Genomic DNA, 14592 nt, shown 5'->3' with positions numbered 1-14592 from the left:
ATAGGAAGAATCCTAACTCCACTAGGGCACCTAATTCATTTGAAGGGTCCACTGCTAAGTTAGATACCTCGACTTGCAGTAGGTCAAAAATCACCAGATGGAGTTGAGAATTATCTGGGAAAGCGTCCAGGTGCCTGCACATTTTCATGCAACAAAGGCGAATTCCATGGGTTTGGTCAACGATACTTTATACTAGAGATAGGGCACTAGCGAATCAAAACTGAAGCGGACAAATGTGTATAATTGTCTTAATTTCCTTTAGTCGCTTATTAACCAACGAATGTTATTTAAACATACCCGTTTATAACCTAAATATTCGAACCTACGACCTCCGAAGTCGCGCGTATCGCGCCGCCGAGTCGCAGTTTGGATCGTGCCGCGTTTGCAAGAGCTAGTTCATGACTAAGGGCCCCGTATGGGTTCAAAACTAGTCGGGCATACTCCGACGTTGTGTCACGTGAGTTTTAGCCGTGTTTCATAATCAATACCTAAATATTGTCTACAGTGTCGAGTTGTGTGTTTAGGAAGTGTAAAAACTATTGCATAAATATATAATGTAAGCAAAAGTAAAGTATAGTCGCTAAATTCGGATTTTTGCGGTGATTTTATAGGCGCGTAACACATCTATATATTTAGTATAAATACGTAATCATTGGGTTTAGTAGATAAAGTGTGACAAGCCAACAAACAGCGACGTTAGTGGGGAGCTATTTAATCTACGTCACCGCCTCAAACCGCATGCGCTAATGAAACAGAGACTTTATAAATAGCATACACGTCGCGCCATCGATATGATAAAACCGAAGAATAGTTCTTACGCCAAAGTGATTATAATCCTTTGAGGAAAATAATATTATAATTTACGAATTAATACCTACACAAATTAATACTAAGGTACACCCCATGATACTCGTAATAGATATTAGGGCAAATAAGCTAAAGTTCCTTAATGTATTCTTTCTCAAAATGGGATACTTCGGCCGTGGCTAGTTACCACCAGAAAGATTTAGCGTTCGTAAGCGCTAGCGCAAAAAGGTGTGGCTTTTCATCTTACTTCTATCAAATTAGCACGCTTCCATCTTAGATTGCATCATCACTTACCATCAGGTGAGATTGCAGTCAAGGGCTAACTTGTAAAGAATAAAAATGAAAAAAAATCTTCAAAAATTGATTTGAAACTTTGCATTCTTATACCAAGGGTAAGAGCCGTGATAGCCCAGTGGATATGACCTCTGCCTCCGATTCCGGAGGGTGTGGGTACGAATCCGGTCCGGGGCATGCACCTCCAACTTTTCAGTTGTGTGCATTTTAAGAAATAAAATATCACGTCTCTCAATCGGTGAAGGAAAACATCGTGAGGAAACCTGCACACCAGAGAATTTCCTAATTCTCTGCGTGTGTGAATTCTGCCAATCCGCATTGGACCAGCGTGGTGGACTATTGGCCTAACCCCCCTCTCATTCTGAGAGGAGACTCAGCAGTGAGACGTATATGGGTTGATACCGACGACGACCAAGGGTAAATGTTTTAAAGTAGGTGAAAATTATGTTCAAAGATTCCGTTCCATACAATAGATACGAAAGACAACAAGGTACAATAGAAACGAGTCGATAATACAAGTAAAGAAGCTAAAAAGTGTTTAAAAAAATGCATATCTTTGGATTTATTTGAAGCAACGACATCGCACGCAAACTTGAGATTCCGGGAATCGAACGTAGATACCATCTATGCTAAGTTGTTCTCGGAGATCTCAGCTGACAGAGCACACATACCTCCACGGAGGCACATAAAAACCATTTAAAGAACACATTGGCAAGTTTTAAACTTACAGCCTCTTCACGTACCTAACTCGGCAACAGTTTAGTAGAGAGTAAGATTTGATCTTTTGTTTATTTGTTTCGAATAGGTTCCGGAACTAATCGAGCTATTCTCAGCCTGGATTTGGGAAGCTTTTTTTTATTCGGTACGAATTAGGCGCTTGACTACAATCTCACTTACAGGGTTATTATGTAACTCGGTGTACAAATAATAAGTCACTACATCGTTTTTCATTGTATTTTCCACATGATCATTTACCATAGTTATTCCAACGAAATAATGTTGACTACGTCATTTCACATCAAATGGCAGTGATTTTTTTTTGTTTTAAGATCGTCTAACATAATTATTTCATCGAAATTATGTAAATAACGTTTTTTCGTAGAAATAATCTTACTACTTGCTACTACGCCCACTTCTATGTTACACTTTTTATAAACGAAATTATGACGAAATACGATGTAGTGACTGATTAATTGAAAGGTACACCTATATCTATATCTATTATCTATACTTATAATAAAACTGGTCGAAGTCGCGGGCATCCATTAGTACATAATAACCCTACAGATGGTAAGTGATGATGCAATCTAACGGCCATTTTCAATAACCTACACAAGATTACGGATATATCAGTAACAGGCAAACTATCTTTATATAGTCAAACAATCTGTCAATAGTCAGTAAGCGAAATGGCGGATAGATAGGTTATTGAAAACGGCCGTAAGATGGAAGCGGGCTAACTTGTTTGATGTGAGATGAAAATTAACACCCATTTCCGTTTCTACTCGACATCGAACCGAAACGCTAAATCACTTGGCGGTACATCTTTGTCGGTAGGATGGTAACTAGCAACGAAGCCTTCCGCCAGCCAGACCTGGACCAATCAAGAAAACCTCAATCTGTATCTGTAAATCCACCACGCATAGCACTGCGCCACGGAGACCGTTGTCGTGGGTCTAACCTCCATATCCCCTCTACTATATGCCTGGTCTTGAAGGAGGTTGTTAAAAAAGATACATAATGATGACGTCATATCAGCTTTAGTCTACATTATAATTCTTATATGGTTGTAGTACTCTAAATACTTACTTCATAGTTGGTATTCAATAGGCGGGCGAGACACAAGATGGCTAGATAACGTTGTACGCACAACAATCTGCCGCTTCTGCTTATATGTAAATTAATTACCTACACGAGCACTCTTAGTGATTATTATCAATGAGATAGGTCCGCACTGGGCATTTCACTGGATACATTCCTAAATGCTTTGTTTATTCTAAGGATGATAACAAAATATAGACCCACTATATTAATTAAGGCTAAGGGTTATGTTTTTTTTTATAATAAATAAATATATAAATATACTTAAACAATACACATCACTATCTAGCCCCAAAGTAAGCGTACAGAGTAGCTTGTGTTTAGGGGTGCTAAGATAGTTGATATTATAATATTAATATACAATTATATACTACATATAAATACTTATATAATGTATAAATACACACAGACACTGGAAAACACCCATGCTCATCACACAAATATTTTCCAGTTGTGGGAATCGAACCCACGGCCGTGGATGCAGAAAGCAGGGTCACTGCCCACTGCGCCACGCGGCCGTCAAATGTTATATCACACATATCAACTGTGAAAGGAATAGTAATAGTATTGATTTTCCCTTTACCATGTGTCGTTATTTGATTTTAAATTGCTTTGCACATTTTCTACTATATAAAAATAAGTCGGATTTTCCTTCCTGACGCTATAACTCTAGAACGCACGAACCAATTTCCACGGTTTTGCATTGGTTGGAAAGTTCTCGGGCTTCGTGAGGTTTATAGCAAAGGAAATTCAGGAATAATTTCAACGTAGTGTAGGGGTAGGGTAGGGGTAGGGTAGGGGTAGTTGACAGTTTATCGAGTTTCACGCGGACGAAGTCGCGGGCGTCCACTAGTAAAACTATAAAACATCGTCATCATCAGCCATTAAGATTCACTGATGGACATAGACCTTTAAGCACCTTTGACTGCGATCTCACCTGATGCTAGGTGATGATTCAGATAGAAGCGGATAGTGGGCAAACTGTGAAAAAAAGCGTAAAAAGTAAAGTAAAGAGTAAAAGCGGAAAGTGGGAAGACGAAGAACTTCTGATTTTATTTTCGCTATAAAAAGTATCCTGTAACCTTCTCCATATTGTGGTCTCAAACCGAGAAAAAGTTTTATTTGAAATCATTCACTAGTTTCAGCGTGATGCCCGAATAACAAAAAAAACACGGACAGACAGACAAAAAATCAGAAAAAAAAAATTTTTTAACTTCAGTATCGATTGTATACTCTGCAACAAAAATTTTCAAAATATATTCAATGTACAGAATGTAAAAAATGTACAGAATTTGACCTGTTACAGATTTATTGTAAGTTCTAAATGGCGCTAGTAGTACATTATGCCACAGTAACGTTTGGTGTTACATATGGTATAAGTTAAATCTCAAATTGCGATAGAATGTATAAATTTTGACCAGTTATTATTATTATATTCATCATTCATCATTAAACCCACTTGCTTGGAGGAATGACTAAGGTCGGTTAGCATTTCCTCAAGAAATGCAGCGATTCTGCCAATATTACTATGTTGTCTGCAAAATCTAAGTGTCAAATGTATTCGACGTTTGTTGACATTTTGACATTTCCTGTCCAAAACCTTGAACACATCTTCGAGAGCACAAGTGAAGGATCATACAAACATTTCAACACTTGTATATAGCGCCAATCGATCTAGCATCGATGCAATGAATGGCCCTGGTTTCGAATTCGATAGAGTCAAAAACTTATTCTATGAATAAGTGTCCAAGAACGCTAAGCAGAGAGGAACATTGTATTTCTGGGTTTCCTGTACAATCTGTCTTAATATCCTTTTTGAAACCCAGCTTGTTCTAGAGGTTGAAAATAGTCGAATCTTAGAGAGAGGCGGTTGGTAATCACCCTCGAAAACAGCTTATAGATGTGGCTGTGATAGCCCAGTGAATATGACCTCTGCCTCCGATTCCGAAGGGTGGGTGTGGGTTCGAATCCGGTCCGGGGCATACACCTCCAACTTTTCAGTTTTTATTTTTTTAAGTTCATAAACCAAATTAATCCAAGTTCATAAACCAAAAACCAAATTTTTTATAATTTCAAATCGGCGGAAAATTTAGTTTTTTTTATCCCTTTTTCTACTAGTTTATACAATAAAACATCTTTTTATTCGTTAAAAGGCTATTAAATTAATAAAATAATAAAAAAAAAGTTTACTAGTTCTTAATTCTGTTAAAAAAAACCAGAAAAGAATCTTAACGGGAGGCCCCATTCAGCTCTGCTGCCCAGGGCCCCCGAAGGGTACTAGTTAGTCCGCCACTGGCTACGATATACACCGTCGTGTTCCGTACGCTCCATCTGTATATTATTGATTACTAGTGGACGCCCGCGACTACGTCCGCCTGGAATTCAGTTTTTCACAAATCCCGCGGGGACCATGGATTATTACGGGATGAAAAGTAGCCTATGTGTTAATCCAGAGTAAAATCTATTTCCATTCCAAATTTCAGTCAAATCGCTTCAGTAGCCGCAGCGTAAAAGAGGAACAAACATACTTACACACTTTCACACTTACACTCTTACACACAAACTTTCGGCTTTATAATATTATATAGTGTGATTCTGAGATGTATTGATGATGAACCTTTGACACCTATATTATGTATCTAAGTGAAGAACACTGAAGTTCGTACCTAGTCTTTGAGAAATCCACAGACAATGGAGTTGTCATGGACAATTTTCGTTCATAAAAAAGAAAATCTCTCCTCAATAAGGAAGTCATTTAAAGGGAATCCAGTGTATTGTCTAGATTATCTTGACAGTCGTACACGTAAATTAACAGCGCACGTTCTGCCGCGGAAGTGCTTTTATATGCACTTCACGGCTCAAGAGTTTCATTAAAAATTGTGCAGCTTTTGTTATTAATGGTCTTCCTCTTTTACCAACGAATACAAGTCTTTAAAACAGACAATATATAGGAATAATAGTACCTATAACCTGGCTGAGATTGTTGTGAGCTTTTCTCGGACCAAGGCGCGTTTGGAACCCTCGTAACTTTAACTTTAAGTTTTCGAATGATTATTATCACCATTATCTTAAATTTAATATTATTACCTAACGTTTCGAAAGAACTTGTAAACAGAGCAGAACAGAGCCTATTTGAAATAAATGAATTTTGACTTCATAGATATTTTTCCAAATTCACGCGTCTGTATAATAATAATAATTAGTGTTACCTAAATAGGTAATATATTGGAAATATTTACGTCTATTTGGATTTTTTTAAGGAAAACTTATATTTAAACCGGACATCTCAATAAAATAAAATCTATTTGTCTCTAAATTCCAGGTTTAATTATTCCAATTACATTCTTAATTGATATTAATAAATATAAATAATAAAACTGATAAAACCGTTCTATATTCAATTATTATAATTCAATTAAAGACAAGTAAAATGTTTAAAACAAATTATTCCAAAAGAATGTTTTAAGTTTATTTATTATTTATTTTTTGAGGAATTCATTTGCTTAAATTTTTGTTTAACTTTAAAACTTTTCTAATTTCTTTTTCTGTAAACAGTAAGTACGTTTAAAAGTATTAATATGTTTAATTAAAATATCTACCTTTTATTAACTTAATAATATAAAGGTACTTCTGATTTAGAACACTGAAACGACACAAAAAAGCAAAGTACCAATAAACCTACTTTTTCTCAAAGTTTTTGCGCCATGTTTTTCATAAAATTCGCCGATAGAAAGTAATAATTAGCTTTCTAATAGCCACATTAAGCGCAGGCTCGGCCAAGGTAGCGGGTTCGATGCCCGTCGCGCTCCGCCGCGCGCTCGTGTGAACGGGCCTTTATTTCGGGACGCCATTGTTGTTTCACTATTTATACGTTTAACGTGTAATTTTTATAATTATGGACCTCGGACGACTGAGATGCGACGATGTTTTTTTATTTGACCGCTTCGCGATTTGAGATTTGCTTTTATGATGTCTATTGATATGATAAATAAACACCATTTTCATCATTATTATTAACCCAAATTGAAATGAAATTAAGACAATTAGTCACTTTTGTTCGCCTCAGTTTCGACGCGCTAGTGACATGTCTAATAGTATAATATCTTTGATATTTAGTAGAAAAGGACATATTATTTGTAATTTATAAGCTGGTTAAGAGTACTTTTACGGATAGAAGATATAAATTGCTGTTGAGAAAATCATTTTCAGATTCTTTTGAACCCGCATTAATTAGATAAATATATTTTTTGTTTCGCTCCCTTGTCTACAAATTAAACATAGATAATACAGTAAAAGTGTTCAAAACAGCCAATAAATACACCTGGAATTATAATTCATATCCGGTGTAATCTGTCAGTGTCATGTAATATTGTCAAATGTCAATAAGACCCAAGTTAAAAAGAAACATTAAATCGTAGACAGAGAAGCATTAAACAAAAAAATCCTTACATTGCTTTAAAAACGCCATAGACGAACGCTACTACGCGAAGATTACTGACAATCTGTCAGGGTCAAAGCCTGACAGATTGTCAGTAATCTTCGGCAGAATTTTTATAACTCAGACAGTTACGCAGTTAACATGTTGCCATGATAAAAATTCTTAATTAATGTTGTCAGCTAATGTAAAAAATACATAATTATTATTTAATTAATTAAAAAAAATAAACCCTATATTTTATGTTCTTTTAAGATAATAATAAAAATTTTAATGAAAAAAATACAACCGACTTCAAAACCTAAAAACGTACCCACTAAACTAAAAAGCGAAAAATAACATCATAATATGTTCTACCTGCTGATCAGTATGAAGGCGGTGCTAAGCCGGTGATGTATTAATTCAAGCCATGTGAGCATATCTTATAGATTTAGATTTTGCAGACAGTGTTGTTTCATGTGGTCCTGTCAGAAATGGCTTAAATTAAGACAACACCGGCTAAGCACCGACTTCATACTGATCAGCAGGTAGAACATATTATGATGTTATTTTTCGCTTTTTAGTTTAGTGGGTACGTTTTTAGGTTTTGAAGTCGGTTGTATTTTTTTCATTAAAATTTTTATTATTTATCAATTTTTAGTGTAAAATGACAGTCACAACCCATCTTGGTACAAAATTCTCAGCAATACAAATTAATCAAGCCCAAGCACAAGGTAGCTACCGTAATCCGTCAAGGGGTTCCCTTCATTGACCTTGGTCTTCATCATCAGACCCCTAATAACAGACACAACTCATCTAGATAGAAAGTTCTCATTAATACGAATTAATCAAGGCCAAACACAAGGTAACTGCTGTAAATCGCCAAGGAGTTCCCTCGTCTGTTTTATGACTCCATCATCAGATCGATTTTAAACCTTCATAATTTTGTATTTCTCAAAGGTACTAAATGGAAAAGTTTACAAACACACTAGACACCCATATAATTTTCAAAAGTTCCCCTCAATTTCTCCAGGATTCCATCATCAGATCTTGTCATGATGGCAATGGGACCAAATGGGGACTACACCGTTTCAAACAAAAAAAGAATTTTTGAAATCGGTCCAGGCGTCTTTGAGTAATCGGTGTACATACATAAAAAAAAAAAAAAAAAAAAAAAAAATACCGACCGAATTGAGAACCTCCTCCTTTTTGAAGTCGGTTAAAAATAATTGGTTCTGCTTAGTTGACACTCGGAGTAAAGGCCCAGACTCCATACAAAATTGGGACATGTCCTTTATAATTACATACATAAGAATTTGATGATACAGGTTTTTTTTACTTTCCACGCTAACCTACTGCAAAAACTGATGATGTAATATCATTATGATGCGTCATGAACTAATGCTGTAAGGTCAGCTGAGTCGTATTACTAGTTTACCGGTGTTTTTTGCATTGACAAAATAAATGTTGATTCAAGTATTGTTCGTGGCCTTGCAAGGTAAACAAATATTATTGCTTACTAGGAAGGTTAAGTACCAGGGGCGTAGTTATCGCCGTATAAGCCATATCAAAAGTTAGACTAGCTGCGTGATTTCACCCACGTGGTTCCCGTTCCCGTAGGAATACCAGGATAATATATATACCTTCCTCGATAAATGGGCTATCTAACACTGACACAATTTTTCAAATCGGACCAGTAGTTCCTGAGATAAACGCGACCAAACAAACAAAGAAACAAACTCTTCAGCTTCAGCTATATTAGTATACATATATACATACGTGGTACCTATATATACTAATATTATGTAGTGACCCTTTCGTGTGTGTGTGGATGTTGCGTGTTTGTGTGATGTTTATTTTTGTTACGGAAATTCTTGATTCGATTGCCACGCTCGAAGCCCGTGATAAAAGCTATGCAATACCTTAACAATCTTTTTTTTTTCTTGGGTTAAGCGTACGCCCAAAACGTAGGAACATGATTTATAAGTTAAGTCTAAATATTATGACAGTATATTTAGTTTAGGCAAGCATTTTAGTTCCTTTTGTGAGAAATTTTTATCGTTAATTTGGGCCCCTAAGTAATTTTGATATAGGGTCAATCAAATTACAAGGCATGCTACGTTATTGGTACTGCTACCTGCCTATTCCTAGCATAACCTAAAGATTTTTTTTAGGGTTCCGAACGTACGTGGTACAAAAACTGAACCCTTATTTTAATTTTACGACTGTAATAGAATGCTAACTGTACATCATTCATCATGATCATTAATAATCCATATACAGATAAATTTTGAGCACGAGTCTCTTATAAGAATGAGAAGGATTAGGCTATTGTCCACCACGCTGGCATAATGCGGATTGATAGAATTCACACACGCAAAAATTAAGAAAATTCTCAGGTAATCAGGTTTCCTCATGACGTATCTCCTTCACCGTTCGAGGCACGTAATATTTTGTTTTAAAAAGCACATAACTGAAAAATTAGAGATGGCATGCCTCGGACCGGATTCGAACTAATTAATACCCTCAAAATCGAAAGCCGAGGTCATATCCCCTGGGCTGTCACGTAGCGAATGTACATACTTAGGCTAAATTAGTAACTTTCTAGTACTAATAGTTAACCGCGGACGGAGGGTGAGACGGACATGGCGACTGCGGAACTCTAAAAAAGGTCGATGAAATGTAAAATTAAATTTCCGTGTTTATTGTTACAGGGTCAGAAGCAAAAATCGAATGTACGCCAGAGTACTTGCGAGTGGTGGTACCTATGGATGGAGACCGGAGGATAGCCTACCTCGACCAACTTAAAGGTAATCACTCATCATCATAATTAACAACCGATGGACGGACTGCCGGACATAGGCCTTTTTGATGGACTTTCAAAAAACCACGGACTAACGCAGCATCCAACGGAATACTCCAACTCGCTGTAAATCGTCAATTCGTCTAGTGGGGAATCAACCTAAAATGAAAGATGAAAGAACCATAATATAGACATCGGGTTATAGACAATCCAGCTGGCCTATTCCCTAACTTTCGAGTAACTTTAGTGGATTATCAGTAGTTATTGTGAGTTCTTAAGTCACGTGATTTCGTATTCGCTATTTATACCTCGACCAACTTAAGGGTAATTACTCATCATCATGAACAGCCGATGGACGTCCACTGCCGGGCATAGGCCTCTTTGATGGACTTTCAAAAAACCACGGACTAACGCTGCATCCAAAGGAATACTCCAACTCGCTGTATATCGTCAATCCGTCTAGTGGGGAATCGACCTAAAATGAAAGATGAAAGAAGAAGAAAAGAGTATTATAGACATTCCAGCTGGCCTATTTACTAACTTTGAGTAACTTTACTGGATTACAACTAGTTATTGTGAGTTCTTAAGTCACGTGATTTCGTATTCACTATTTATACCTCGACTTAAGGGTAATTAGGTACTCAGTGTCATGAACAGCCGATGGACGTCCACTGCCGGACATAGGCCTTTTGGATGGACTTTCAAAAAACCACGGACTAACGCAGCATCCAACGGAATACTCCAGCTCCCTGTATATCGTCAGTCCGTCTAGTGGGGAGTCGACTAAAAAAATTAAAGAAGTATGAATCATAATATAGACATTCCAACTGGCCTATTCCCTGACTTTCGAGTAACTTTAGTGAATTACAACTAGTCATTGTGAGTTCTTAAGTCACGTGATTTCGTATTCACTATTTATTTATTGCTAACTGATCAAAATTACTAACCAATATGTTTGACATTATGGATTTTGTTAACAATGGGTATGGGATAGGTATTACCGAGTATGAAAAATACGACTGATATCGATTTGAATATTTGATGTAAACTATATTAGGTGGCTAATAAATAAACTTAGTGAATAGTCAGCAAATCCTATACGTGTGTATGAGTAAAAGAAGATTCAAAACGCTCTGTATGAAGAGTTCTAAGTACATAACAAAACTTCGAGATTTTTGACAAGTAATTAAATTTAATAATTATAAAATGAATGAATCCAATATAACCCTCTGAAATTCCGTTTGAAAAAGAGTCGATTTTTATGCTAATATTTAATAAAACGTAAAGTTAAACCGTAGATTAAGGCACGAGACCTATCCTTAATAGGGATGATGACAGTTTTTTAAATTGTATATAAATTAAGAGTACGCTAATAGTGAAGCAAATTTTTAAAAGTAACAAGATATCTGCGATCATTACTTTCGGAGCTACAGGGTTTTAAAGGTCAGATTTGCGGCGCTTCTGCGGATCCCTGAAAAACGCCCCATACAAAATGGTACGAATTAAAGACGTCTTAGGTACTTAATGATCGTTAGATTTGTATGGACGTTTAAACAAAATTACTAATATCTTTGTTATTTCTGCATTTATGTTTATAATTCACTTATTATGTAACATTTAATGTAATTAAGCTAAAACTGTGTGAACTTTCATCTAATTACGATAAAAGATTTTTAATAGATTTTGAAATTTTATAATCTTATTTATTTTGCAAATATCCAGTCAATCTTTGCTTTTTATTTATAAATTAGTTAACATTGACCTTATTTACCCGAATTTATTATAAAAATCAATATATTCAAACCTAGTCATCATCCCCATTAAAGAAATAATAGTAAAAGTATTAATTCATTTCAAAGTTTAATATATAGATCATGGTCGTCCGCAAAACCTGCGCCTATTCGTATGCACTGAGTTTTGCTTTAGATTATAAAACATGTATCCGTGAGAATTGCGTTAACACGCCATTATATTCTGTTTTTGGTCATAATGATGTACATTTATGGTGAAACACACACATTCTAACTAATATCTATACAAATGAATGTTTCTATGGGTTTTTCTGATGGGAAACGTGTATTACATAGCAACTAAAGCCATACTCGGTGTGCAATGTTTGCCAACAAACAAATTAGAAATGAAGTTAGATATCGCGTGTCATTTCATATCTTATTTATTTTAATGTTATTCAAAATATATTAACTACTAGCGGACGCCCGTGACTTCGTCCGCGTCAGTTTTTCACTGATCCCACGGGAACCATGGATTTTTCCGGGATAAAAAGGAACCTATGTGTTGATCTAGAGTAAAATCTATTTCCATTTAAAATTTCAGCCAAATCGCTTTAGTAGCAGCGCAAAGAAGAAACAAACATACACACTTGAACACACATACAAACTTTCGCCTTTACAATATTAGTGTGATCTATACAGTATTTGCGCTTCCTTTATTTGCGTATTCACTATTCGCGGATTAAAAAATTACAACCCTATTCCTATAGTAGTGGCTAAAGATTTCGTTATTCTCGGATCTGTCTGACAAAAAAAAATATAGGGTCGAATTGAAAAACCTTCTCTTTTTGAAGTCGGTTAAAAATGACGTATAATCTTCAAATTCAAAGTTTACCTTGCATATTTGGCCGAAACTCAAGTCAATATCCAACTTTGAGTTCGATATTGAAGAACATCTAATACGTCCCTTAGTTATCATCACTTAACATCGGGTGAGATCGCAGTCAATCTTAAAAAAAACAAACTCAATCTCGTTTACCGCAGCGATAAATAGATCCAGTTGGAGCCGACACCATAAATCTGGGATTCACAGACTGACATCTGAATGGTGAAACGCGGCTGATTTAAAATATTTTATGTGGTGAGAGTGATGGTGGTTTTTTTTTAATAAAAAAAGCTTACTGAACCCTATTATAATATAAAGGTTTATACAAATCATATAAAACTTTGATAGTGGATTTTTGTATGTTGATTTATTATAATAAATATTACTAGCCAGTGGCGTACCTAGGTAACCAAAGGCCCTGATAACAAATAAAAAATAGTGCCCAACTACTATCTAAACTGGTTAAGATTTATCAAGTAAAAATATCAAATATTTACAAATACATAAAAATTATAAGCTACTTTATCATCAGTTATTTTTTGTTTTCGTAACGTTCGCGATTTTCTAGTAGGGATTCAATCTATTATGGAAGCGGGCTAACTTGTTAGGAGTAGGATCAAATTCACACTCCTTTCGGTTTCTACACGACATCGCACCGGAACGTTTAATCTCTTGGCGGTACATCTTCGTCGGTAGGGTAACTAGCCACGGCCAAAGCCTCTCACCAGCCAATTAAGAAAAACTCAATCGGCCCAGCTGGGGATCGAACCCAAGGTCTTGTAAATCCATCGCGCACATCACTGCGCCACGGAAGCCGTCGAAATACTAGAGTTGAAGTTGATTTAAATTTGTTTTGACCCCAGACTTTGTTTTGACTTTTGACTTTGATTTGCTTTCAGACTACGCCCCGTGCAAGCCTACCATGGAGGGTAACTTGGCGACCTTCCTTCTGGATCTGCAATACTACCGCAAGTGTACTGTCACTAAAGTGCTCAATAAGATTACGGTAAGTGACACGCGAAAGATTTTTTTGTTTGTTTGTAACGAATAGGGATGATAACACTTTTTTTAATCTATCTATATATATAAAAATGAATTGCTGTTCGTTAGTCTCGCTAAAACTCGAGAACGGCTGAACGGATTTATCTTATCTTGGTCTTCAAATGTTCGTGGAGGAGTGGGAAGGTTTAAAAGGTGAGAAAAATTAGAATAATTACCGGGAAAACCATAGAAACAACCCTTTTCTATTTCCCATACAAACGTTTAAGAGTCAAGGGGTAGGGTATGGTAGGGGTAGAGTAGTGTAGAGTAGGGATAGGGAAGAAGTGCACATAAGTCAAAGCGAAGCTTGACCGGGTCCACTAGTTGTATATAAATTAAGAGTATGCTAATAGTAAAGCAATTTTCTAAAAGCAACAGTATATCTGCGATCATTACTTTCGGAAGTACAGGGATTTAAAGAGTCATATTTGCGACACTGCCACGAAAAACGCCATATACAAAATGGCACGAATTAATGACGTCCTAGATCATAATGATCGTTAGATTTATATGGGCGTTCAAACAAAATTACAAATGTCTTTGTTATTTGTGCGTTTATGTTTATATTTTTAAAGAAACTTTGATCACCTTTATCACTATTGTGCTTCGTTGATCTAGTGGTTAGCCTTTGCAGTGGCGTGCAAACAGTTATTAATTAGGGTATGCATTTATTGAAAAATGTCACGTTTAATGTAAGGAAGCTAAAAATGTATGGATTTCATCTAATTACGATAAAAAATGTTGATTACATTTTGAAATTTTATAATCTCATTTATTTTGCAAACATCCAGTCAAT

General features: G+C 35.9%; 1 protein-coding gene across 1 annotated transcript in view; it reads left to right on the top strand.

The window, feature by feature from the left end:
- Positions 1-14592, top strand: part of LOC112048460 (uncharacterized) — a 55761-nt gene that overhangs the window by 28346 nt on the left and 12823 nt on the right. Inside the window, exons 3-4 of the mRNA XM_052886871.1 lie at positions 10051-10146; positions 13655-13761. Coding sequence (XP_052742831.1) covers positions 10051-10146; positions 13655-13761 — 203 coding nt within the window. The remainder of the gene's footprint in view (positions 1-10050; positions 10147-13654; positions 13762-14592) is intronic.

The sequence above is a fragment of the Bicyclus anynana genome, chromosome 18, assembly GCF_947172395.1.
Source record: "Bicyclus anynana chromosome 18, ilBicAnyn1.1, whole genome shotgun sequence".
Lineage (NCBI taxonomy): Eukaryota > Metazoa > Arthropoda > Insecta > Lepidoptera > Nymphalidae > Bicyclus > Bicyclus anynana.
This window is presented reverse-complemented; position numbering and strand designations above follow the sequence as displayed.